At 45.2% G+C, this 25,482-nt stretch overlaps 1 protein-coding gene across 2 annotated transcripts in view; it reads right to left on the minus strand.

Moving 5' to 3' along the window:
* The window catches only part of raver2 (ribonucleoprotein, PTB-binding 2), a 109,307-nt gene extending 84,123 nt beyond the window's left edge, over positions 1-25,184 (minus strand). Inside the window, exons 1-2 of one of the 2 annotated variants that reach the window (XM_087990686.1) lie at positions 24,881-25,184; positions 7,502-7,568 (exon numbers count right to left, since the gene is read on the minus strand). In XM_087990686.1, the coding sequence (XP_087846812.1) occupies positions 7,502-7,568; positions 24,881-25,123 (310 nt within the window). In that variant the 5' untranslated portion in view covers positions 25,124-25,184. The remainder of the gene's footprint in view (positions 1-7,501; positions 7,569-24,880) is intronic. The other variant, XM_087990685.1, reaches the window with a different exon arrangement.
* Between the last annotated feature and the right edge of the window lie 298 nt (positions 25,185-25,482).

Below are 25,482 nucleotides of genomic sequence, written 5' to 3' on the forward strand. Positions count from 1 at the left end.
ACATCCAAATCATTTATATAAATGACCAAAAGGAGTGGACCATGCACTGATCCTTGTGACACACCACTGGTCACAGGCCTCCAGTCTGAAAAACAACACTCCTCCACCACACTCTGTCTTCTATCTTTGAGCCAGTTCTGTATCCAAATGGCTAGTTCTCCCAATACTCCATGAGATCTAACCTTGCTAACCAGTCTCCCATGGGGAACCTTGTCCAAAGTCTTACTCAAGTCTATATAGATCATGTCCACTGCTCTCCCCTCAATCTTCTTTATCTCTTCAAAAAAAAACTCAAGCTGGAGAGACATGATTTCCCACACACAAAGCCATGTTGACTATCCCCAATCAGTCCTTGCCTTTCCAAACATATTTCAATCCTGTCCCTCAGGATTTCCTTCCACAACTTGCCCACCACCGATGTCAGGCTCACCAGTCTATAGTTACCTCCCTTTTGTTATTTTCTAATCATATGGGACCACACCTAAACAAAGGAAATTTTGGAAAAATAAAAATATAAACCAATACATCAACTCTCTCACCAGGCATTTCCTTTAAAGCCATAGTGAGAAAGTGTATAAGGTATGAACAGGTAGGGAAAGAGTTAAGTTTAGGGTTGCTTGACAAAGACTTAGTTGGCATGACATTGACCAGATCAGAACCTGCAGTAAACAATGAGGTGCTAGAGGCAAGGGTAGAAGCAAATTACTGCGGATGCTGGAATCTGAAACCAAAAGAGAAAATGCTGGAAAACCTCAGCAGGTCTGGCAGCATCTGTAAGGAGAGAAAAGAGCTAACGTTTCGAGTCTAACTGACCCTTTGTCAAAGAGCTTTGACAAAGGAACAATTAGACTCGAAACATCAGCTCTTTTCTCTCCTTACAGATGCTGCCAGACCTACTGAGATTTTCCAGCATTTTCTCTTTTGGTTAGAGGCAAGGGTAGTTGTTTAAGTGAAGAACACCCATTGTGTAACGCCAGTTAACGAAGTGAGGAACATCCATTGTGTAATGCCAGATGGCTTAAATCTTTCTTGGTGATGCTGATTGTAACGGTCACCCAATCAATATAGGTGTTGCCTTATTTGGTTGTTGCTCCCTCTAAGTGACTATATAATTCCTTAAGAATCTGCTGTTCGAGAGAAGACAGAAAACTCATGTCTTTGTGTACATTGGCAATCGCTGTCTCTGCATGGCTCGGAATAAAGGTAAAGAAGGTAGAGCCATACTGTGTCCGAGTGTTTGCTTCAACTGATATGGGATGACAATAGGATGATGTACTTGGACACTTGTCAGTCAAACAGTTTATTCAGTGCCTCTTTTCTGGTGATTATAACTTTCCTCAAAGTCCATGTTCCCTCCCATTTTCTGATTTATCACTGCTTCTGGAATGTTATTTATAACTTCTACCTTGAAGGTGACTGATAAATACCTATTAAATTCATCTGTCATTTTTTTATTTCTCTTCATTCATTCTGCAGTCTCACTTTCTGTACGACCAATTGTCACTAACATTTCCAATAGTCTTTTTTGCATAATGGCTATCAGATTGTAATAAAGTTTCGATGTACAATTTTGGTTCATCTGTTTTGTTTTGAATGTTACTTGTATTCAGACATGGAGCATTTTGTTCTTTCTATTTATTGTTTTTATATTAGAGTCTGACCTCCATCAGATCTCCTCTTAGCCTTCTTCTCTCCATAAGGCCACATGACATAAGAGTGGAAGTAAGGCCATTCGACCTATCGAGTCCATTCTCCCATTCAATCATGGCTGATGGGCATTTCAACGCCACTTACCCACACTCTCCCTGTATCTCTTAATTCCTTGCAAGATTAAGAATTTATCAAGCTCTGCCTTGAAGATATTTAACATCCCAGTCTCCACTGCATTCCATGGCAATGGATTCTACAGGTCCACTTAGGCTGAAGAAATCTCTCCTCATTTCTGTTTTAAATTGACCCCCTCTAATTCGAACACTGTGCCCACGAATCAGAGTATCCCTGCCTGATAGAAACAACTTCCCAGCATCCACTCTTTGTAAGCCATGCATTATCTTGTAAGTTTCTATTAGATCTCCCCTCAACGTTCTAAACTCTAATGAATACAATCCCAGGATCCTCAGCCATTCATTGTATGTTAGGCCTACCATTCCAGGGATCATCCATGTGAATCTCTGCTGGAGATGCTCCAGTGCCAGTACGTCCTTCCCGAGGAGCTCTCAAAGGAGAGCAGCCCAATCTATCCATGTAACAAAAGTTCCTCATCTCTGGAACCATTCTAAAACACTGCACTCACTCCAATGTGTTCACACAAAGTTAAACTGACTGATTTGTAATTGCTAGGATTATCCGTACAAACGCTTGCAATGTTCCAGTCTTCTGGCACGTCCCATAATCTTTCATTTTTCTTTAGACTATGGCCACTGCTGCTGCAATTTCCACTCCCTTTCTTCAAATTCCTTGGATGCATCCAATCCCAATCTTGTCGATGTACATACAATCTGTTCAACATTTCTACCTCAATTTTGAACAGTTCTGGTGCTCAGGTTCCCTCCTTTGTCACACTGGCTTGGGTATCATCTCTCTTTGATAAAAACAGATGCACAGAATTTATTTAACACCTCAGCCATGCTCCTTGCTTCCAGGTGTAAACCCCATTTTTAGGCCCAATCAACCGTACTGAGGAAGGAAGGAACAAGACAGAGCCATGATTGAGACACAAATTTGAGGGGCATTGACAGGGTAGACAGAAAGAAACTTTTCACTTTGGTGAGGAATCAATGACTGGGACAAGGATTTAAGATAAGGGACAAGAATTCCAGAGAGGATGCGAGGAAACATTTTTTTTATTCACAGGGTGGTAGAAATCTGGAGTTCATTTTCCATAGGATGGCAGGTGTACAAATCCTCTCAACATTTAAGTGGCATTTAGATGCACACTTGCAATACTACAGTATTTAAGGCTGTTGGCCAAGCGCTGGTAAATGGAATTAGAAAGGTTAGGTTCTTGGTTTTAACTGGTACAGACTCGGTGAGTCGAAGGGCCTTTTTCTGCACTGTCAATCTCTGTGACTTCATCAACCTTATTTTCTTTAAGAGCTCAATTGGACAGACAGGCAAATTTGGAAGAACAGTCAACATTTTTTTAAAAGCAGATCCTATTGCTAATGAGCTTTATATCACTAACACAGATGTCAATAAAGAGGGAAAATTTAATTATTCACCGTTGTCTTAAAGTTTAAAAAAAAGCAATCTGCATTTTGTGGAAATATTAAATCGGTATTAAAGTATTGAGTAAGCAATTACTGTTATAATATTACTACTGGAGAAATCAGATACCAGACTGAAAGCTTGGCTGATTGATAAAAGCAAAATTTGATCTATTTATTGAATCATTTTTCACTGAGACAAACAAACTATGCTGCAGATTTGATTTTAATAAAGCAAAAGTTCATTCCTCAAAACAAATGATAGAATAACTAACATAACGATTTTAGAGATTAACACACGGTAAAAACACAATGCTATCTATCCCAAAAGTTGTATTCGGCAGTCCTCAAATACCAGTCTAGGGAGAGGTGATGGCCTACTAGTATTATCACTGGACCCAGATTCGAATCCCACCATGACACATGGTGGAATTTGAATTCAATTAAAAAATGGAATTAGGAATCTAATGACAACCAAAAATCCATTGCTGATTGTCATAAAAACACATCTGGTTCACTAATGCCCTTTAGAGAAGGAAACTGCTATCCTTACCTTGTCTGGTCTAAATGTGACTCCAGACACACAGCAATGTGGTTGATTCTTAACTGACCTCTCAGTAATTAGGGATAGGCAATAAATGCTAGCTAGCCAGCAATGCCCTAATTCCATGGATGAATTAAAATAAAAGATAGAGACTTTTTTTTTATCACATCTGTAGGTTTGACTTGGTGGTTTCTTTCAACTCCTGGTCTTGAGTTTGATTGTTTTTACCTTAATTATTCTCACAATTGAGCTCAGCTTCCTACTGTGTGTCCAGGAAGCTTTTCTAACGCAGTATGTAGATTGTCCAACCAGAGGGGAGGCCATATTGGATTTGGTACTCGGTAATGAACCGGGACAAGTGGTGGGCTTGTTAGTGGGTGAACATTTTGGTGATGGTGACCACAATTCTGTGACTTTCACCTTGGTTATGGAGAGAGATAGGTGCGCACAACAAGGTAGATTTTATAATTGGGGGGGGGGGGGAAGGGAAATTACGATGCTGTAAGGCAGGATTTGAGGAGCATACGTTGGGAGCATAGGCTGTCAGGGAAGGATGTGGTGGAAATGTGGAACTTTTTCAAAGAGCAGATACGACGTGTCCATGATATGTATGTACCTATCAGGCAGGAAAGAAATGGTCGTGTGAGGGAGCCTTGGTTGACGAGAGAGGTTGAATGTCTGGTAAAGAGGAAGGAGGCGGCTTACATAAGGTTGAGGAAACAGGATTCAGACAGAGCAGTGGAGGGATACAGGATAGCCAGAAGGGACCTGAAGAAAGGGATTAGGAGAGCTAAGAGAGGGCATGAAAAATCGTTGGCGGATAGGATCAAGGATAACCCCAAGGCATTTTATGCGTATGTGAGAAACCTGAGAATGACGAGAACGAGGGTAGGTCCGATCAAGGACAGTAGTGGGAGACTGTGTATTGAGTCGGAAGAGATAGGAGAGGTCTTGAACAACTTCTCTTCAGTATTTACGAACGAGAGGGACCGTATTGTAGAAGAGGAGAGTGTGAAATGGACTGGTAAGCTAGAAGAGATACCTGTTAGGAAGGAAGATGTGTTGGACATTTTGAACAACTTGAGGATAGACAAGTCCCCCGGGCCTGACAGGATATATCCTAGGATTATGTGGGAAGCAAGAGAGGAAATTGCAGTACCGTTGGCAATGATCTTCTCGTCTTCACTGGCAACGGGGGTGGTACCAGGGGACTGGAGAGTAGCGAATGTTGTGCCCCTGTTCAAAAAAGGGAATAGGGATAACCCCGGGAATTACAGGCCTGTTAGTCTTACTTCTGTGGTAGGCAAAGTAATGGAAAGGGTACTGAGGGATAGGATTTATGAGTATCTGGAAAGACACTGCTTGATTAGGGACAGCCAGCACGGATTTGTGAAGGGTAGGTCTTGCCTTACAAGTCTTATTGAATTCTTCGAGGAGGTGACCAAGCATGTGGATGAGGGTAGAGCAGTGGATGTAGTGTACATGGATTTTAGTAAGGCATTTGATAAGGTTCCCCATGGTAGGCTTATGCGGAAAGTCAGGAGGCATGGGTTAGAGGGAAATTTGGCCAATTGGATAGAAAACTGGCTAACCGGTCGAAGGCAGAGAGTGGTGGTAGATGGTAAATATTCAGCCTGGAGCCCAGTTACAAGTGGAGTTCCGCAGGGATCAGTTCTGGGTCCTCTGCTATTTGTAATTTTTATTAATGACTTAGATGAGGGAGTCGAAGGGTGGGTCAGTAAATTTGCAGATGATACGAAGATAGGTGGAGTTGTGGACAGTGAGGAGGGCTGTTGTCGGCTGCAGAGGGACTTAGATATGATGCAGAGCTGGGCTGAGGAGTGGCAGATGGAGTTCAACCCTGCCAAGTGTGAGGTTGTCCATTTTGGAAGAACAAATAAGAATGCGGAATACAGGGTTAATGGTAGGGTTCTAAGTCAGGTGGAGGAACAGAGGGATCTTGGGGTCTATGTACATAGATCTTTGAAGGTTGCCACTCAGGTGGATAGAGTTTGTAAGGCGGCCTATGGAGTATTATCGTTCATTAGCAGAGGGATTGAATTCAAGAGTCGTGAAGTGATGTTGCAGCTGTACAGGACTTTGGTTAGGCCACAGTTGGAGTACTGTGTGCAGTTCTGGTCGCCTCACTTTAGGAAAGATGTGGAAGCTTTGGAGAGGGTGCAGAGAAGATTTACCAGGATGTTGCCTGGAATGGAAAGGAAGTCGTACGAGGATAGGTTGAGAGTTCTCGGCCTTTTCTCGTTGGAACGGCGAAGGATGAGGGGTGACTTGATAGAGGTTTATAAGATGATCAGAGGAATAGATAGAGTAGACAGTCAGAAACTTTTTCCCCGGGTACAACAGAGTGTTACAAGGGGACATAAATTTAAGGTGAAGGGTGGAAGGTATAGGGGAGATGTCAGGGGTGGGTTCTTTACCCAGAGAGTGGTGGGGGCATGGAATGCGCTGCCCGTGGGAGTGGTAGAGTCGGAATCATTGGCGACCTTTAAGCGGCATTTGGATAGGTACATGGATGGGTACTTAATCTAGGTTAGAAGTTCGGCACAACATCGTGGGCCGAAGGGCCTGTTCTGTGCTGTATTGTTCTATGTTCTATGTTCTAACCTCTGCAGGGGTCTAAACAAATACTCCAGTGTGGAGTTTTCACTGAAAGCCATTAAATGGAGGCAACCTATTTCCGAACCATTCTGAAGTAATTCCTTCCTCCATCAGAAATTCTTGCATCAAATTTTATCCCAGGATAGTGGCAAACTGAATCAAAAGTTTATTTATTTTACTTAGAGGAAAAATCCGTATTCCCAATTCTTCTAAATTAAAAGGTAATTGGTTTCAAATATTTGCCCTCTCACCAAAACTCTTATGATCCAAAATAATTCCCAATATCACTCAAGGAGCATGCGTTCATCTGGTTTTAAAAAAATTGTGGGACAAGTTAAATCATTAAACCCTCATACACAGAACAAAACCCACATGCCGTTAGTTCTAAACCTAAACATTAAAATACATGACATCAAAAGATATAAAATATACTTGCATCACATTACAGATAAATAAATTCTTCTTAAAAGATGTGTTTCTGGTCCAAAGCTCAAATTGTGTAATAAACTTCAATTAATCAACTGTTCTTTAACATGTTTTAAAGTTTAAATGCAGTTAACTCATTGGTGTTTCGGTGAGGATAGCATGGGGTGGGGTCACAGGTAGGAGGAATGAGAGAACTTGAAGAAATGAAGAACTACATAGGAAACAAAAACAAATGTGTTGTACTTTTGATACATTCCTCAGAGATGTTTCCTTCTTAGTATTCCAGACTAAATTTTCAAATTCGTAACTGGGAGATTTGCTGTCACACATGTCTACCTGGTTGTTCTGCATTGAGCTTTCTGGTGCAGAGCTTAATAAAAATGGCTAACTTTTAAAACCCTCATGTGACACTGATATAAGAATTCATTCAAATGTTTTATGTCAACTGTCAAGCCAAATCATGATTTTTGTAGAGGAAGAGCCAAAAGAATATTTAAAAGTATTATTTCAAACAACACAGCACTGCAAGTTCAATACACTCCTTACCAAAATTCTGCTCAATTGAAACATTACCTACACTGCAGGTCTAAATAAACAATAGCCCAAAAAAAGAAAGTAGAAATGACCATTCTCCAAAATCAGCCCTTCGGATCACAAAAAAACATACTAAAATTCATTTCTCACATTTAAATTAATCTCATCTTACCAGTTCCTTTGTTCTTATCCACATAGCAGTATTTCAATTCATAGTCTTTAAGAAGCTCATGTATCTCCTGAATCATGAAACAGAATCAAGTATTAGCCATCAAATCAGGAATATTCTAATGCATAAACAAAAGGATGATTAATTTCCACTAAACACCAAAACTCCAAGAGCTCAGATAAATAACAGCAATTTGCTGGGGCTAGTCAGAAGTTCAGATTTGGACTATATATATGTGGTCATAAAAATACATCAGAATAAAAACAGTGTAATCAAACTCTTAATAGAATCTGCATGCTTATAAAACACTGTACTGATCAGAAACACCAATTTCAATGGATTTTATAACATTAATATTTTAATCAATTTAATGTAAACAATCTTTCAATAAAATATAATGATTCTGAGATCATTAAGGATCTTAGAAACAGCACAAGACAACATCTTATTCATGTTCACAATGATTACAGCAATAGCGACTTATATTTAAAATGTCTTTAATGAAGAAAATCCAAGCTGTTCCAGAGGAACAATAAAACAAAACACTTTGCACAGGAAAGAGCTTTGGAGGTAAATAAACATCATTTTGTTGTTTAATTGAAAATAAGGCTAGAATGTTTAACCTACATACAGAATTCACAACATGCCTTCCTGAACCAGTATATACCAGTGCTTATACCTACATGTCTCTTCCCAACCCTATCCTCTCATCCTAGATAATGTAGTTACTTAGCTTCCCCTCAAGTGCATTTCTGTTCTTTTCATGAACTACTCTCGTCTGAGAAGCTCGGCATTAAAAAATTGCAACTGTTATGGAGAATTATACAGTTAGGTGCTAATTTTTACAACTGAAAGATCAGGAAACACTTACTCGTCTCTGGGAATGCTGCCTGACCCATGTTCTGGTAGCATTTTTTACTTTTATTTACATATCAATTTTTGTTTGATAATACCCCTACAAAGTACCACACGACATTTTACTATGTTATGGGCCAATAATAATTGGATTGTATCAATAGGGAATTTTAACTTTTCAAACAAAACCTTGGACTGCCACACGGTTAAGAGCTTGGATGGAGGGAAATTTGTTAAACGTGTACAATAAAATCTTATTTAGTATGGCAACATACCTAATTAGAAAAGGAGCAAAACCTTCGAGAAATAAGGCAGGGCAAGTAATTGAGGTGTCAGTGAGGGAGTACATGGGGACCAATGATCATAATTCTATTAGTTTTAAAATAGTTATGGAAAGGGATGGACTTGAGCTAAAAGCTGAAGCTCTAAATTGCAGGAAGGCCATTTTGACAGTATTAGGCAAGAACTTTCAAATGGGTTCAGAAAAGATTGACAAGGATGTTGCCAGGCTTGAGCTAAAGGAAAAGACTGAATAGACTGGAACTTATTTCCCTGGAGATTCGGTGGCTGAGGGATGACCTAATACAGGTTTTTTTAAATCATAGGGTAAATAACTAAGGTCTTTCTCCCCACAGCTTTTTTAGGGGGAGTGGGGAAAGACTCCAAAACTAGATGGCATAGGTTTAAGGTGAAAGGGAGTAATTTAAAAGGGACCTAAGAGTCAACGTTTTCCACACAGAAGGTGGTGTGTGTATGGAATGAGCTGTCAGAGGCTGGTACAATGACAACATTTAAAAGGCACCTGGGTGGGTATATGAATAGAAAGGGTTTAGAGGAATATGGGCCAAGTGCTGGCAAATGGGACTAGATTAGGCTAGGAAACCTGTTGGCATGGACGAGTTGGAATGGAGGGTCTGTTTCCATGCTGTACGCCTCTATTACTCTAACTCCTATCCTCAATGATCTGAGCAATGTAGGAAAGTATGCTAAATGCCTTCTTTACCACCCTGTCTACCAGCAATGCAACTTTCAAAGAACTTCGTACCTGAACCTGTAAGTCTCTGCTTATTCATTTTATCAAAATGCAACTCTGCACATATGTCAAAATTAAACTCCATCTGCTAATCCTTAGCCCATTGGCCCAATTGATCAAGATCCCTTTGTAATCTTAGATAACCTTCTCCACTGTCGACCATATAGCCAATTTTCATGTTATTTGCAAACTTACTGACCATGCTTTTTGAAATTCCTGTCCAAATCACTTGTATAAATGACAAACAAGATTGGACCCAGCACTGATCCTTGTTTTTTTTCCCCCAGAAAATGACAGCCTTCTCAACTCCGTCTTCCATTTCAAATGTCTCAGTACTTTATCATCCAGTCTCTGTTCTCATACTTAAATTACAGCGTTTAAATTGCTTCTCAATTCTTCCTACCAAAATTCACGATTTCATATATTTATATTAAACGGTATCTGCATAAATCCATCATTTCACCAGCGGCTTGGAGGTTAGGAATCCTGTAGTAATTCATCTGGTACAACTCAGAAGCATGATGGAACACTCACTTTTCTGGATAAGTACAGCTCCTACAACATTCAACGGACTTATCAACAGACAAGGAAAAAAAAGCCATTTTGCTTACAACCCAATCCATTGCCATTAGCATTCATATGCTCCACATTGGCACAATTGCAACAATTGTGTACCAGCCACAAAATGTATTGCAGCAATTTGACAAAGGTGATTCAACAGCACTTTCCAAACCTGCGATTGTCACCACCTTAAAAGGAGCAGGAGAATTCTAGGAACATCACCAGCTGTAAGTTCCCCTCCAAGTCTCACAATTTTATAACTGGGAAATATACTGACACACTTTCACTATCACTGGGGTCAAAATCCTGGAATGCGTTCCCTAACAGGACTGTGGGCATACCAGATACAGTGTAACGCTTCAATTTGGCAACTCACTATCGCCTGCTAAAGGACAATTAGGGATGGGAAACAAAGTCTAGCCTTGCCAAGGATAAATTCATTGATGGGATGAGTGTTAAGAAGCAGCACGTAATTAGTAATGCAAATAGAACATATGGCTGTCAATTTAACAGACACTGATTGGTTAGGTCGTCAATTTTAGTCCATGCACCCAGAGGGGCTTTTCTATTGGAATATTGTTAATGTGATATGTGTCCATCCGAATGTGCAGATGAGGTCAAAGTTTAACATGTAATCCGCAAGTCCGTCTGGACAGCATTCAATTAGGAACTGAACCTAGAACCTTCTGACTTAGAGATAAAAGTACTACTGCTTGAACCACAGCTGACGTGTAGTGATTAAACATAACTGATTTAAACTAATGAAGTCCAACCTTGGCATCTGTAACTTTGAACTTAGCAGTTAGTTTTATGAACCAAATTTTACATTTCAAAAAGCACTTCCCAGCTCTATTATGTATTTACAGAGGAACCACGATTATCCGAAGGACACGGGCAGGGAGTATTTAGTTCGATTAATTCAACGCCAGATAATCGATGCCGACTAACAGTCAGCCATGCATTAGGACCTTGCGATCTAGTTTGGATGATCCGAAGTTTGGTTTGTCAAATGCCAGATAATCGAGGTTCCTCTGTACATCTCGATCAACCAACCAATCCACAACTGTCAGGGTCAATTTTGAAGACAACTATATCAATATTTGGGAGTTCAATTTAAAATTGGGGATGGGGAGGGATCTTGTGGTGCAGTGCTAGCATCTCTACCTCTGGGCTAGAAGACTCAGGTTCAAGCCCCTTCTGCTGCAGAGGTGTGTAATAGTATGGCTGAACAGGCTGATAAAATATCTTTAAATTTCAGGTAAATGACTTTGTTTTGCCTTGGATACAAAAACGGCAATGGACATATTCTTTTGTCAGTTGACTGCAGAAGCAACAAGAATACCCAAAGGAGTTCAGTAGAACTGAGAAACTATTTACCATTGCAAAAAAGCCCTTATGAAAAATATTGCTCGATATGGATGCTTTTACAAGCCACAGCTTAAGAACTAAACCATTAGCCATAAAAGTAGGGTTTCTACACGCAGAGGGATTAGTTTTGGGATTCCTGGGCTTATGAAGGGCTTATGTCCGAAATGTCAATTCTCCTGCTCCTCAGATGCTGCCTGATCTGCTGTGCTTTTCCAACAGCACAGTTTCTACATGCACAGCATAACTAGCCTAAGGGATTTTGGACACATTCAAGTTTACTTCTCTCACTGGAAAATGACTGAAGACTGATTTTAATATTAAAATTGAGGCGTGGTTAACATTGCACTTAACTGCAATGTTCCCATATTAGGGAGCAGTTGTTATCTGAAGGTCCAATACTTGACATAATGATTATACACCTTGGAGTCAGAAGATCATTGATCTTAGCACTGTTCAAGAGGCTTAAACAAACAGTCTCAGCCGAAATATATGAATAATTACTTTGGAACTGCTGCACTGCTTTTGGCTGAGAAAAAAAAAGACTCATTCCTGATCTCTTCTTGAGCAGATGCAAAAGATTCCAAGTCAGAATTAGAGGAAGAGCAGCAGATTTTTCCCAGAAGCCTGGTTAACATTTATTTAATAAACAAAGAGGATCATACCACAGAAAGTTGTGAAGGCCAAGTCACTGAATATGCTCGAGAATGGAATAGATAGATTGAGAAGCTGGAAACAGGAGTAAGATGTTGAGACAGAAAATAGTATAACCATACATGTTAAACGGTGGAGCAGGCTTGATGAACCAAATGCCTATTCCGAGTCATAGAGATGTACAGCATGGAAACAGACCCTTCGGTCCAATCCGTCCATGCCGACCAGATATCCCAACCCAATCTAGTCCCACCTGCCAGCACCCGGCCCATATCCCTCCAAACCCTTCCTATTCATATACCCATCCAAATGCCTCTTAAATGTTGCAATTGTACCAGCCTCCTCCACATCCTCTGGCAGCTCATTCCATACACATACCACCCTCTGCATGAAAAAGTTGCACGTTGATCTCTTTTATATCTTTCCCCTCTCACCCTAAACCTATACCCTCTAGTTCTGAACTCCAGGGAAAATACTTTGACTATTTACCCTATCTATGCCCCTCAATTTTGTAAACCTCTATAAGGTCACCCCTCAGCCTCCGACGCTCCAGGGAAAACAGCCCCAGCCTGTTCAGCTCTCCCTGTAGCTCAGATCCTCCAACCCTGGCAACATCCTTGCAAATCTTTTCTGAACCCTTTCAAGTTTCACAACATCTTTCCAATAGGAAGGAGACCAGAATTACACGCAATATTCCAACAGTGGCCTAACCAGCCACAGCATGGCCTCCCAACTCCTGTACTCAATAGTCTGACCAATAAAGGAAAGCATACCAAACGCCTTCTTTCTATCTACCTGCGAATCCACTTTCAAGGAGCTATGAAACTGCACTCCAAGGTCTCTTTGTTCAGCAACACTCCCGAGGACCTTACCATTAAGTGTATAAGTCCTGCTAAGATTTGCTTTCCCAAAATGCAGCATCTCGCATTTATCTGAATTAAACTCCATCTGCCACTTCTCAGCCCATTGGCCCATCTGGTCCAGATCCTGTTGTAATCTGAGGTAACCCTCTTCGCTGTCCACTACACCTCCAATTTTGGTGTCATCTGCAAACTTACTAACTGTACCTCTTATGCTCGCACCCAAATCATTTATATAAATGACAAAACGTAGAGGGCCCAGCACCGATCCTTGTGGCACTCCACTGGTCACAGGCCTCCAGTCTAAAAAAACAACCCTCCACCACCACCCTCTGTCTTCTACCTATGAGCCAGTTCTGTATCCAAATGGCTAGTTCTCCCTGTATTCCATGAGATCTAAACTTGCTAATCAGTCTCCCATGAGGAGCCTTGTCGAGCACCTCACTGAAGTCCATATAGAACACATCTACTGCTCTGCCCCCATCAATCTTCTTTGTTACTTCTTTAAAAAACTCAATCAAGTTTGAGAGACATGATTTCCCATGCACAAAGCCATGTTGACTATCTCGAATCAGTCCTTGCTTTTCCAGATACACGTACATCCTGTCCCTCAGGATTCCCTCCAACACCTTGCCCACCACAGAGGTCAGGCTTACCGGTCTATAGTTCCCTGGTTTGTCTTTACCGCCCTTCTTAAACAGTGGCACGTTTGCCAACCTCCAGTCTTCCGGCACCTCACCTGTGACGATCGATGATACAAATATCTCAGCAAGAGGCCCAGCAATCACTTCTGTAGCTTCCCACAGAGTTCTCGGGTACACCGAAGCCATTCTAGAACCCAGGTAATGTGGCTTGACTAAATGCACGGTATTAACTAATTCTGAAGCCAGAAGCTTTGAAATATCAAGACACAAGCAGTTTGGTCCAGTATATTTGTCAACTTTAATATTGTAATAGTTTCTTCAAGTTCATTATTTCTTTGTTGCCAACTATTCCCAGAATGAATTTTGTCTTTTACAATGAAGATAGATAAAATAATTCCAATTTGTTCTGACTCTGAGGGACTGACCATTAATCTTTTCCTTTACACATCTCCATACAATTTTTATATATATCTTGAACAAATCAGTTTTCAGTCTCTTGCTAGCTTGCTTGGTATTCCTCTATCATTTTTTGTCCATTCTTACCTTAACTCTGAAATCTTCCCAATCCATTCGATGGCTCTTCCTTCAACCTCGTATTACCTTTAACTTCTGCTAGCTATTACTGGACTATTTTACCTTTTCACTCCCTTCCTTTCTTAAAGAAATGCACATTTATTGCAAATTACAGTCTCAACTTCCTACTTGCCAATCCTCTTGAAGACTCTCCTTAAAATTCACCTCTATCAATTGTTCATGATCCCTCAATATTGTGCACACTACTTAAGTGACAACTGTTAACTAATGTCGAGGTCATAGACAAGATGGAGTACATATTTTTCAGAGGCCCTTCTCCATACAGCTACCCCAACCCAGCCTCACTAACCTAGAAACAAGAGATTATATTTGATTTAGAATTAGAATCCCTACAGCATTGAAACAAGCCCTTCGGCCCAACAAGTCAACGCCGACCCTCTGAAGAGTAACCAACCCAGATCTTATTGTTAGCCCTGACTAATGCACCTAACACTATGGGCAATTTAGCATGGCCAATTCACTTGACCAGCACATCTTTGTATTGTGGGAGAAAACCAGAGCACCAGAGGAAACCCATGCAAACATGGGGAGAATGTGCAAACTCCCCACAGACAGTCGTTAAGAGTCTGGATCAAACCCGGGTCCCTGGCACTGTGAAGCAGCAATGCTAACGATTGAGCCACCTTGCTGCCCCTATCTTGAAGATGAATCTGAGTTTTATATGTGTTAACGTTTTAACTTTCCTCTTTCTGTCCTGTTACAGCTCCAACACACTGACCTGTACCTTTTACTATTAGCTGTAGCAATAATTCAATAGAAGTCCAGAATTTTTAAAAAAGCTAGCCTAATGACAAAGATGTAACCACTGTTTATTGTCATAAAAATCTCATCTGCCTCAATCATGTTTCTTTTGGAAGGACTGCTGGAATCTCACATAAGCCAGATACGTAGTTGACTTTTAACTGGATTCAACAGGAATCAGGATTCAATAAACCCTGGTTTTGCCAATGTCATACATATCCCCTGAATTTTAAAATATCCTAACTTCAAATGTTCAGTAAACTTGATGTATAGTTTTTAGTTGTTTCATGATAAATTTGGAGATGAAGAGATATCAAGAAAGTACCATTTAGTAGTATAAGGCTCATCTTTGTTCATTTTGAAGGCTGATATTCCAAAGTAGTTCGCACAAAAGGTCACATTTCAGTTCACCAGTTGAGAAGTGCTACGACAGCAAACTTTGCACAGAGCAAAGGGGCACATACAAGTGTGCACAAATGACAAAGAAACTGCCTTTATAACCTGCCTTATATGATGTCTGCACATCTTGAATAACGTTAAGGCAAATATAAACACTAATAACATTTCAAAAATGCTTCAACGTAGGAAACTGGGCAAGAAAAACAAGCACAGCAAAATCCCACAAATGCAACTCAAAGATTATATGTTTTTTGTGATACTGATTGAGGTAAAAATTTTGGCCAGGACACCACTGAAAACCTCTCTGCTCTTCTCAAAAGTAACGACATAGGGAAGGAAAAGGTTGAGAGTCTGAAGGAAGATTACAGAGAGTTAGGCAGAAATTTAAAAAGGAGGTCCTCGAGAGTAGTAATATCTGGATTACTCCCAGTGCTACGGGCCAGTGAGGGCAGGAATAGGAGGATAGAGAAGATAAATGCATGGCAGAGGAGCTGGTATATGGGAGAAGGACTCATTTTTGGATCAGTGAAATCTCTTTTGGGGTAGAAGCGATCGGTACAAGAAGGGTGGATTGCACCTAAATTGGAAGGGGACTTTGCTGGAGCTGCTCAGGAGGATTTAAACTAGTAAGGTGGGAGGGGTGGGACCCAGGGAGATAGTGAGGAAAGAGGTCAATCTGAGACTGATACAGTTGCAAACAGAAGCAAGTCAAGCAGTCGAAACAGGCAGGGACAAGGTAGGACTAATAAATTAAACTGCATTTATTTCAATGCAAGGGCCCGAACAGGGAAGGCAGATGAACTCAGGGCATGGTTAAGAACATGGGACTGGGATATCATAGCAATTACGGAAACATGGCTCAGGGATGGGCAGGACTGGCAGCTTAATGTTTCAGGATACAAACACTACAGGAAGGATAGAAAGGGAGGCAAGAGACGTTTTTGATAAGGGATAGCATTACAGCTGTGCTGAGGGAGGATATTCCTGGAAATCCAGGGAAGTTAGTTGGGTGGAACTGAGAAATACGAAAGGTATGCTCACCTTATTGGGATTGTATTATAGACCCCCTAATAGTCAGAAGGGGATTGAGAAACAAACTTGGAAGGAGATTTCAGCTATCTGCAAGAATAGGGTGACTATGGTAGGGGATTTTAACTTTCCAAGGATAGACTGGGACTGCCATAATGTTAAAGGTTTAGATGGAGAAGAATTTGTTAAGTGCGTACAAGACAATTTTCTGATTCAGTATGTGGATGTACCTACTAGAGAAGGTGCAAAACTTGACCTACTCTTGGGAAATAAGGCAGGGCAGGTGACTGAGGTGTCAGTGGGGAAGCACTTGGGGCCAGCGACCATAATTCTATTCATTTTAAAATAGTGATGGAAAAGGATAGACCAGATCTAAAAACTGAAGTTCTAAATTAGAGAAAGGCCAATTTTGACAGTATTAGGCAAGAACTTTCAAAAGCTGATTGGGGGCAAATGTTTGCAGGTAAAGGTATGGCTGGAAAATGGGAAGCCTTCTCAAATGAGATAACGAGAATCCAGAGCAAGTATATTCCTGTCAGGGTGAAAGGAAAGGCTGGTAGGTATAGGGAATGTGGATAGCTAAAGAAATTGAGGATTTGGTTAAGAAAAGGAAAGCATATGTCAGGTATAGACAGGATAGATCAAGTAAATCCTTAGAAGAGTATAAAGGCAGTAGGAGTATACTTAAGAGGGAAATCAGGAGGGCAAAAAAAGGGGACACGAGATAGCGTTGGTAAATAGAATTAAGGAGAATCCAAAGGGTTTTTACAAATATATTAAAGGACAAAAAAGGGTAACCAGGTAGAAAATAAGGCCCCTCAAAGATCAACAAGGCAGCCTTAGTGTGGAGCCACAGAAAATGGGGGAGATACTAAATGAATATTTTGCATCAGTATCTACTGTGGAAAAGAATATGGAAGATATAGACAGTAGGGAAATAGATGGTGACACCTTGCAAAATGTCCAGTTTACAGAGGAGGAAGTGCTGGATGTCTTGAAACACAAAGGTGGATAAATCCACAGGAAGCTAGGGAAGTGATTGCTGGGCCTCTTGCTGAGATATTTGTATCATCGATAGTCACAGCTGAGGTGCCGGAAGGTTGGAGGTTGGCAAAGGTGGTGCCACTGTTTAAGAAAGGTGGTAAGGATAAGCCAGGGATTATAGACCAGTGATTCTGACGTAGGATGGTGGGCAAGTTGTTGGAGGGAATTCTGAGGGACAGGATGTACATGTATTTGGAAAGGCAAGGTCTGATTAGGGATAGTAGACATGGCTTTGTGCGTGGGAAATCATGTCTCTCAAACTTGATTCAGTTTTTTGGAAGTAACAAAGAGGATTGATGAGGACAGAGCTGTAGATGTGATCCACATCGACTTCAGTAAGGCGTTCGACAAGGTTCCCCATGGGAGACTGATTAGCAAGGTTAGATCTCATGGAACTAGCCATTTGGATACAGAACTGCCTCAAAGGGAGAAGACAGAGAGTGGTGGTGGAAGGTTGTTTTTCAGACTGGAGGCCTGTGACCAGTGGAATGCCACAGGGATCGGTGCTGGGCCCTCTACGTTTTGTCATTTACATACATGATTTGGATGCGAGCATAAGAGGTACAGTTAGTAAGTTTGCAGATGACACCAAAATTGGAGGTGTTGTGGACAGCGAAGAGGGTTACCTCAGATTACAACAGGATCTTGACCAGATGAGCCAATGGGCTGAGAAGTGGCAGATGGAGTTTAATTCAGATAAATGCGAGGTGCTGCATTTTGGGAAAGCAAATCTTAGCAGGACTTATACACTTAATGGTAAGGTCCTCGGGGGTGTTGCTGAACAAAGAGACCTTGGAGTGCAGGTTCATAGCTCCTTGAAAGTGGAGTCGCAGGTAGATAGAAAGAAGGCATTTGGTATGCTTTCCTTTATTGGTCAGACTATTGAGTACAGGAGTTGGGATGCCATGCTGTGGCTGTACAGGACATTGGTTAGGCCACTGTTGGAATATTGTGTGTAATTCTGGTTCCTTCCTCTTGGAAAGATGTTGTGAAACTTGAAAGGGTTCAGAAAAGATTTACAAGGAACTTTCCAAGGTTGGAGGATTTGAGCTATAGGAAGAGGCTTAACAGGCTAGGGCTGTTTTCCCTGGAGCATCGGAGGCTGAAGGGTGACCTTATGGAGGTTTACAAAATTATGAGGGGCATGGAAAGGTTAATAGACAAAGTCTTTTCCCTAGGGGTCAGGGAGTCCACAACTAGAAGGCATAGGATTAGGGTGAGATATAAAAGAGACAGAGGATGGTAGGTGTATGGAATGAGCTGCCAGAGAAAGTGGTGGAGGCTGGCATAATTGCAACATTTAAGAGGTATTTGGATAGGAATATGAATAGGAAGGGTTTGGAGGGATATGGGTCGGGTGCTGGCAGGTGGGACCAGATTGGGTTGGGATATCTGGTCGGCATGGATGGGTTGAACCGAAGGGTCTGCTTCTATGCTGTACATCTCTATGACTCTAGTGGCTTGGATTCTTTCACATCCACCCAAGCAGGCAGATGAAGCCCCTGTTTAACATCTCATCCAAAAGACGATGCATCCAGCAGTACAGAACTCCATCAGTACTGCAGTGTCAGCCTTGAACTTTATGCTGAAGTCCACTATAAATCGGTTATTCCTGGATTCCTGTGACTGTGGCTCTGCAATAGATGCAATGTAACAAAAAGATAGCTTGATGCGTAGAAATGACCAAATTGAAAGGCCTAAAAACTGGAATATTTTATAGATTGCAATACAGATGTCAAAACTGCTAGAAAGGCTCCTTATGCAACGTTTTACAGGTTACTGATGCATTCCAACCAAAGAAATGGGTATTAGGAGAAGGATATTTAACTTGAGCTTGTTCTACCAAACTTGTAACATTGATTAGATTTCCCATTCACCAAGTCACACTTGCCCCATGCACCCCAATACCTTTAGCTATCAAAAATCTGTCAATTTCAGATTTAACTTTGCAGTTACTGCACCAAAGCCATTAAAGAAGTTTCTGTATGTGCACTTGACATATTGGTGGAGTGGGTTAGCAAAAGTGTGTTTCTTAATTTCACTACTGAATGACTGGCTGCAACATATGACTAAACGTTCTCATCCTCGGTCAGGAGTTTTAGCAACCACTCAGTCCACTGGGTCCAAGAATGGAAGCACACTAGAACCAAAAATAGCTCAGCCGACATGGTTTCTCTGACTTCATTGCAATTCAGAGCCAATTTACAGAGGCTGGTTGGAATTCTGCGGAATTGGGACAGCAGCTGACAGGGCTACAATGCTGCAAGCAGCAAGTAATCAATAAGCATAATGAGGGCCAATTAAAGCTCATCCAAAGAGACTGAAAATTTTCAGTAAGCCTTCAGATTTCTACAGAGATAAGTTTAAGTGGGGGAGCAGCCTCCTGGCAGGACCACAGTTCGTTATTCTAACTAGGCCAAGAGGCCATCCTTGACTAGATCCCACAAGTCAAAAGTGCGGTGCTGGAAAAGCACAGCAGGTCAGTCAGCATCCGAGGAGCAGGAGAATCAATGTTTCGGGCAAAAACCCTTCATCAGGATCCCGCAAGTCATCCTGTAGAAAGATTAATCCAACAATATGTTCAGTGGCGGCCTGGTTGTGAAAGCCATTTTTAGTTTTAAAAAATTGGAACAAAGCTGCCTCCAAATTGAAGCACACTCTCCCTTATTTACGTTCTACTGCAGAATGCTGCTTTCAAGCTCAAGTTTTGAGCCGAACTTCCTCTATTCGACAGCAAGGCTGCTCTTAAATCATTAATTGGGTATCCTGGAGAAAATCAAACAAGTAACCAGCTGCCACACAGTACATGCTTCTAATCCACATTTCATTGGCAGCAGGGCTCAGAACATGAAGGAAACATATTAGTTGTAGACTCCTTAACTAGTGGAAATGAATTCTATCCACCTTCATTCTGTTCCCCACCAAACCAAAAACTCAAACATACAAATAGAAAGCAGAAATCATGAGCAATGCTTCGCCCAGAGGCCCACTGAAGATGTTACCTAGTGGAGTGACGAAACGTCTGGAAATGAAGCTTCCAGCTCAGCAAGCAAACCTACATCCAGAACCTCAACCTGAGCTACAAATCTTCTCAAAACTCACTGTTCCCCTCCTTATTTTAAACTTTGATCAAATAACCCCTCATTCTAAATTCCAGAGAAATGCAATCCTAACTTGAATAATATATGTAATTTAACGTTTAGATATCATTTTGATAAATCTATCCTGTACTTCCTCCAAAGCCAGTACATACTTCAGGAATAGCTTCCGGAGCTGGATGGAATGCTCCAGATGCAAGCTAACAAGATTGTATGTGGCCGAATTAAAATTTTCAAACACCATGTCAGCACTTTATCCCTCTAGACAGAGTAGATAGCATTCCATTACACAGTACTTGCACAGAAATTGCTGCTCGAGGTTTGAGGATGGCTCACCAGACCTGAAATGTTGACTGATTTCTTTCCACAGATGCTGCCAGACCTGAGAGGCTTTTCCAGTATAAAAGTTGAACAGATCTGGCAGCATCTGTGAAGAAAAACCAGAACTCTGAGCAAGGGTCACCAGACCCAAAATGATGCTGCTGAGCTTTTCCAGTAATTTTTGTTTTTGTTCCTGATTGACAATAGCCACAGTTCTTTCTGTTTCCATTATCCTTTGACTGTTTACTCTGTACATCGATTGTATCTTTAATAATCAAATGGATCCAATTTTCTCAGGCCTGTTCTTCCTCTTAATTCAGACATGGTAATTACATAGAGGGGAGGCAATGGCCTAGTGGTATTATTGCTGGACTGTTAATCCGCAGAGGCAAAAAAGTGAGGACTGCAGATGCTGGAAACCAGACTTTAGATCAGAGTAGTACTGGAAAAACACAGCAAGCCAGGCAACATCCAAGGAGCAGGAAAATCGACATTTTGGGCAAAAGCCCTTCGTTAGGAAGAGGCAGGAGATCTTTCCACCCTGGAAGCTTCCTGCCTCTATTCCTGATGAAGGGCTTTTGCCCGAAACGTTGATTTTCCTGCTCCTCGGATGCTGCCTGACCTGCTGTGCTTTTCCAGCATCACTCTGTTAATCCACAGACCCAGGTATGATCTGGGTTCAAATCCTGCCATGGCAGATGGTGGAATTGGAATTAAATGAAAACAAAATCTGGAACTAAAAGTCTAACGATGACCATGAATACATTGTTGTTAAAACTCATCTGGTTCACTCTTGTCCCTTAGGGAAGGAGACTGCCATCCTCACCTGGTCTAGCAATGTGGTTGACTCTTAACTGCCTCTGGGCTATTAGGTATGGTCAATAAATGCGAATGCCCAGTGACATCCCACCAATGAATTAGAAAACAAGGAAACCCTAGTTCTAATGTAGCCAGGTACAAAACCATAATGCAATACTCATTATGAATTTTCTTTGTTTGATTACATTTTTTTCAGGCAGTGATATTGCAAGTACTTCAACTTGATTGGTTTGTGTTCAATAAGTAAACGTACGATGCTTTAAAAATGAGCATGACAATATCCAGCACCGAACAATAGAGATTCTTCCGGTTTAAAAAAATAGCATAAACCAAAAAGAAAGAAAGCAACCAGGCTCTCACTTCCACAAACTGCTTTTAAAAAATCCCAATCGTAAGCAAAAAGACTATTAAAATGTGAAGAGGTGGGAAGGGAGAAAATGCGGAAGTGGTAGAACGAAAGAATTATTATTTTGCGGAAATGCAATTGTGCAGCCGAAAATAAGAATTTCCTTAAGTGTGCTTTGTAAACGTAGAAAAGTTCAGCCCTCTTGGTATCGCTGTGGGTGGAGTTTGTTCCATAAAGCCATGCAGCGCTTGGCAGCCCGACAAAAGATAAGGCGACACGTTGCCCACCAGCATTTAAGACTTTTAAAATCACACCTTACTGTTGATTTAGACTTCCACATTTTTTTTGCAGTGAATGCGGGTCAGAAAAAATGTCAAATCAGTGGCATTGAAAGTAACTAATTTCGGGGGATCGAACACATGGGGGGGGGGGGGGGGGGGAATCAACGGAGATTACATTTTTTTAAAAATCGGAGGGGGGGGAGGAGGAGGAGGGGGAGGAGGAGGAGGGGGAGGAGGGGGGGGGGAAGGAGGGGGGGGAAGGAGGGGGGGGGAAGGAGGGGGGGGGAAGGAGGGGGGGGGAAGGAGGGGGGGGAAGGAGGGGGGGGAAGGAGGGGGGGGGAGGAGGGAGGAGGGGGGGGAAGGAGGGAGGGGGGGGGGGGAGGAGGGGGGGGGGGAGGAGGGAGGAGGGGGGAAGAGGAGGAGGGGGGAAGAGGAGGAGGGGGGAAGAGGAGGAGGGGGGAAGAGGAGGAGGGGGGAAGAGGAGGGGGGGGGAAGAGGAGGGGGGGGGAAGAGGAGGGGGGGGGAAGAGGAGGGGGGGGGAAGAGGAGGGGGGGGGAAGAGGAGGGGGGGGGAAGAGGAGGGGGGGGGGAAGAGGAGGGGGGGGGAAGAGGAGGGGGGGGGGAAGAGGAGGGGGGGGGAAGAGGAGGGGGGGGGGAAGAGGAGGGGGGGGGGAAGAGGAGGGGGGGGGGAAGAGGAGGGGGGGGGGGAAGAGGAGGGGGGGGGGAAGAGGGGGGGGGGGGAAGAGGAGGGGGGGGGGAGAGGAGGGGGGGGGGAGAGGAGGGGGGGGGGAAGAGGAGGGAGGGGGGGGGAAGAGGAGGGAGGGGGGGGGAAGAGGAGGGAGGGGGGGGGGAAGAGGAGGGGGGGGGAAGAGGAGGGGGGGGAAGAGGAGGGGGGGGAAGAGGAGGGGGGGGGAAGAGGAGGGGGGGGGAAGAGGAGGGGGGGGGAAGAGGAGGGGGGGGGAAGAGGAGGGGGGGGGAAGAGGAGGGGGGGGGAAGAGGAGGGGGGGGGAAGAGGAGGGGGGGGGAAGAGGAGGGGGGGGGAAGAGGAGGGGGGGGAAGAGGAGGGGGGGGGAAGAGGAGGGGGGGGGAAGAGGAGGGGGGGGGAAGAGGAGGGGGGGGGAAGAGGAGGGGGGGGAAGAGGAGGGGGGGGGAAGAGGAGGGGGGGGGAAGAGGAGGGGGGGGAAGAGGAGGGGGGGGGAAGAGGAGGGGGGGGGAAGAGGAGGGGGGGGGAAGAGGAGGGGGGGGAAGAGGAGGGGGGGGGAAGAGGAGGGGGGGGGGGAAGAGGAGGGGGGGGGGAAGAGGAGGGGGGGGGGAAGAGGAGGGGGGGGGGAAGAGGAGGGGGGGGGGAAGAGGAGGGGGGGGGAAGAGGAGGGGGGGGGAAGAGGAGGGGGGGGGAAGAGGAGGGGGGGGGGAAGAGGAGGGGGGGGGGGGAAGAGGAGGGGGGGGGGAAGAGGAGGGGGGGGGGAAGAGGAGGGGGGGGGGAAGAGGAGGGGGGGGGGAAGAGGAGGGGGGGGGGAAGAGGAGGGGGGGGGAAGAGGAGGGGGGGGGGGAAGAGGAGGGGGGGGGAAGAGGAGGGGGGGGAAGAGGAGGGGGGGGGGAAGAGGAGGGGGGGGGGAAGAGGAGGGGGGGGGGAAGAGGAGGGGGGGGGGAAGAGGAGGGGGGGGGGAAGAGGAGGGGGGGGGGAAGAGGAGGGGGGGGGAAGAGGAGGGGGGGGGAAGAGGAGGGGGGGGAAGAGGAGGGGGGGGGAAGAGGAGGGGGGGGAGAGGGGGGAAGAGGAGGTGGGGGGGAAGAGGAGGGGGGGGAAGAGGAGGGGGGGGGGAAGAGGAGGGGGGGGGAAGAGGAGGGGGGGGAAGAGGAGGGGGGGGAAGAGGAGGGGGGGGGAAGAGGAGGGGGGGGGAAGAGGAGGGGGGGGGAAGAGGAGGGGGGGGGGAAGAGGTGGGGGGGGGAAGGGGAGGGGGGGGAGGGGGGGGAGGGGGGGGAGGGGGGGGGGGGAGGGGGAGGGGGGGAGGGGGAGGGGGGGGAGGGGGAGGGGGAGGGGGAGGAGGGGCGGAGAGGGGAGGGGGGGGGGGGAGGGGGAGGGGGGGAGGGGGAGGGGGGGGGAGGGGGAGGGGGGAGGGGGAGGGGGGAGGGGGAGGGGGAGGGGGAGGGGGGGAGGGGGAGGGGGGCGGGGGGAGGGGGCGCGGGGGGAGGGGGAGGGGGGGAGGGGGAGGGGGAGGGGGGGGAGGGGGAGGGGGAGGAGGGGGGGAGAGGGGAGGGGGGGGAGAGGGGAGGGGGGGGAGAGGGGAGGGGGGGGAGAGGGGAGGGGGGGGAGAGGGGAGGGGGGGGAGAGGGGAGGGGAGGGGAGGGGTGGGAGAGGGGAGGGGGGGGAGAGGGGAGAGGGGAGGGGGGGGGAGAGGGGAGGGGGAGGGGAGAGGGGAGGGGGAGGGGAGAGGGGAGGGGGAGGGGAGAGGGGAGGGGAGAGGGGAGGGGGAGGGGAGAGGGGAGGGGGAGGGGGAGATGGTGGACGAGATGGTGGAGGAGGAGGAGATGGTGGTGGTGGGGAAGTTGCTCCTGCTGCTGGAAAGTTGTCCATGAGGCAAGTTGCTGCCCGCAGGTGAGCGAACAGGAGGCCAACATTCGTCAAAACACCGTTTTCACAGCCAGGAATCGGCATTTTAAAGTTACTCCCGCCAAAAGGCGAGCCTCAGCCGCAAGGCCCAGGGCTCCCCTCTCCCTCCCCCTCCGGGGACAGACCGGTACCTGGCTGCTGCTGCTGCTGCTGTCTGTCCGCAGGTTCTTCACCAGGATTTTCCGCCTGTTGCTCAGCTCCTCGCGGGTCCTCTGCAGCCGCCGCTCGATCTCCTCAGGCTCCACAGCTGGCAGCAACTGTTCTTCCCCTAGGCCCCGCCGTGGAAAGGCAGAGGCGGCCGCCGCTACTGTTGTTGTCGTCGTCGTTGCCGTTGCTGCCGCCGTCGCCGCCTGCGGATACGGGAGCGCCGCCATTTTGAAGCAGCAGCCGTTACGAACCAAAGCGGCCGCGAGCCCGAAGCCAGAGAAAGAAAAAGGGGCAGTGACACTGCCCCCTCTCAGCTCGGCGCCGGTACTGCACTCCCCCCGACACCGCCTCTTCAGCTCGGCGCCGGTCCTGCACTCCCGCAGACACCGCCTCCTCAGCCCGGGACAGGTATTACAATCACGCAGACACCACCTCCTCAGCCCGAGACAGGTATTGCAATCCCGCAGACACCGCCTCTTCAGCCAGGGACAGGTACTGCAATCCCGCAGACACCGCCTCCTCAGGCCGGCGGTGGTACTGCAATCCCGCAGACACCGCCTCCTCAGGCCGGCGGTGGTACTGCAAT

This window comes from Chiloscyllium plagiosum, unplaced genomic scaffold (genome assembly GCF_037043375.1).
Source record: "Chiloscyllium plagiosum isolate Xiang-an unplaced genomic scaffold, Cpla_swu_hap1 HiC_scaffold_9, whole genome shotgun sequence".
NCBI lineage: Eukaryota > Metazoa > Chordata > Chondrichthyes > Orectolobiformes > Hemiscylliidae > Chiloscyllium > Chiloscyllium plagiosum.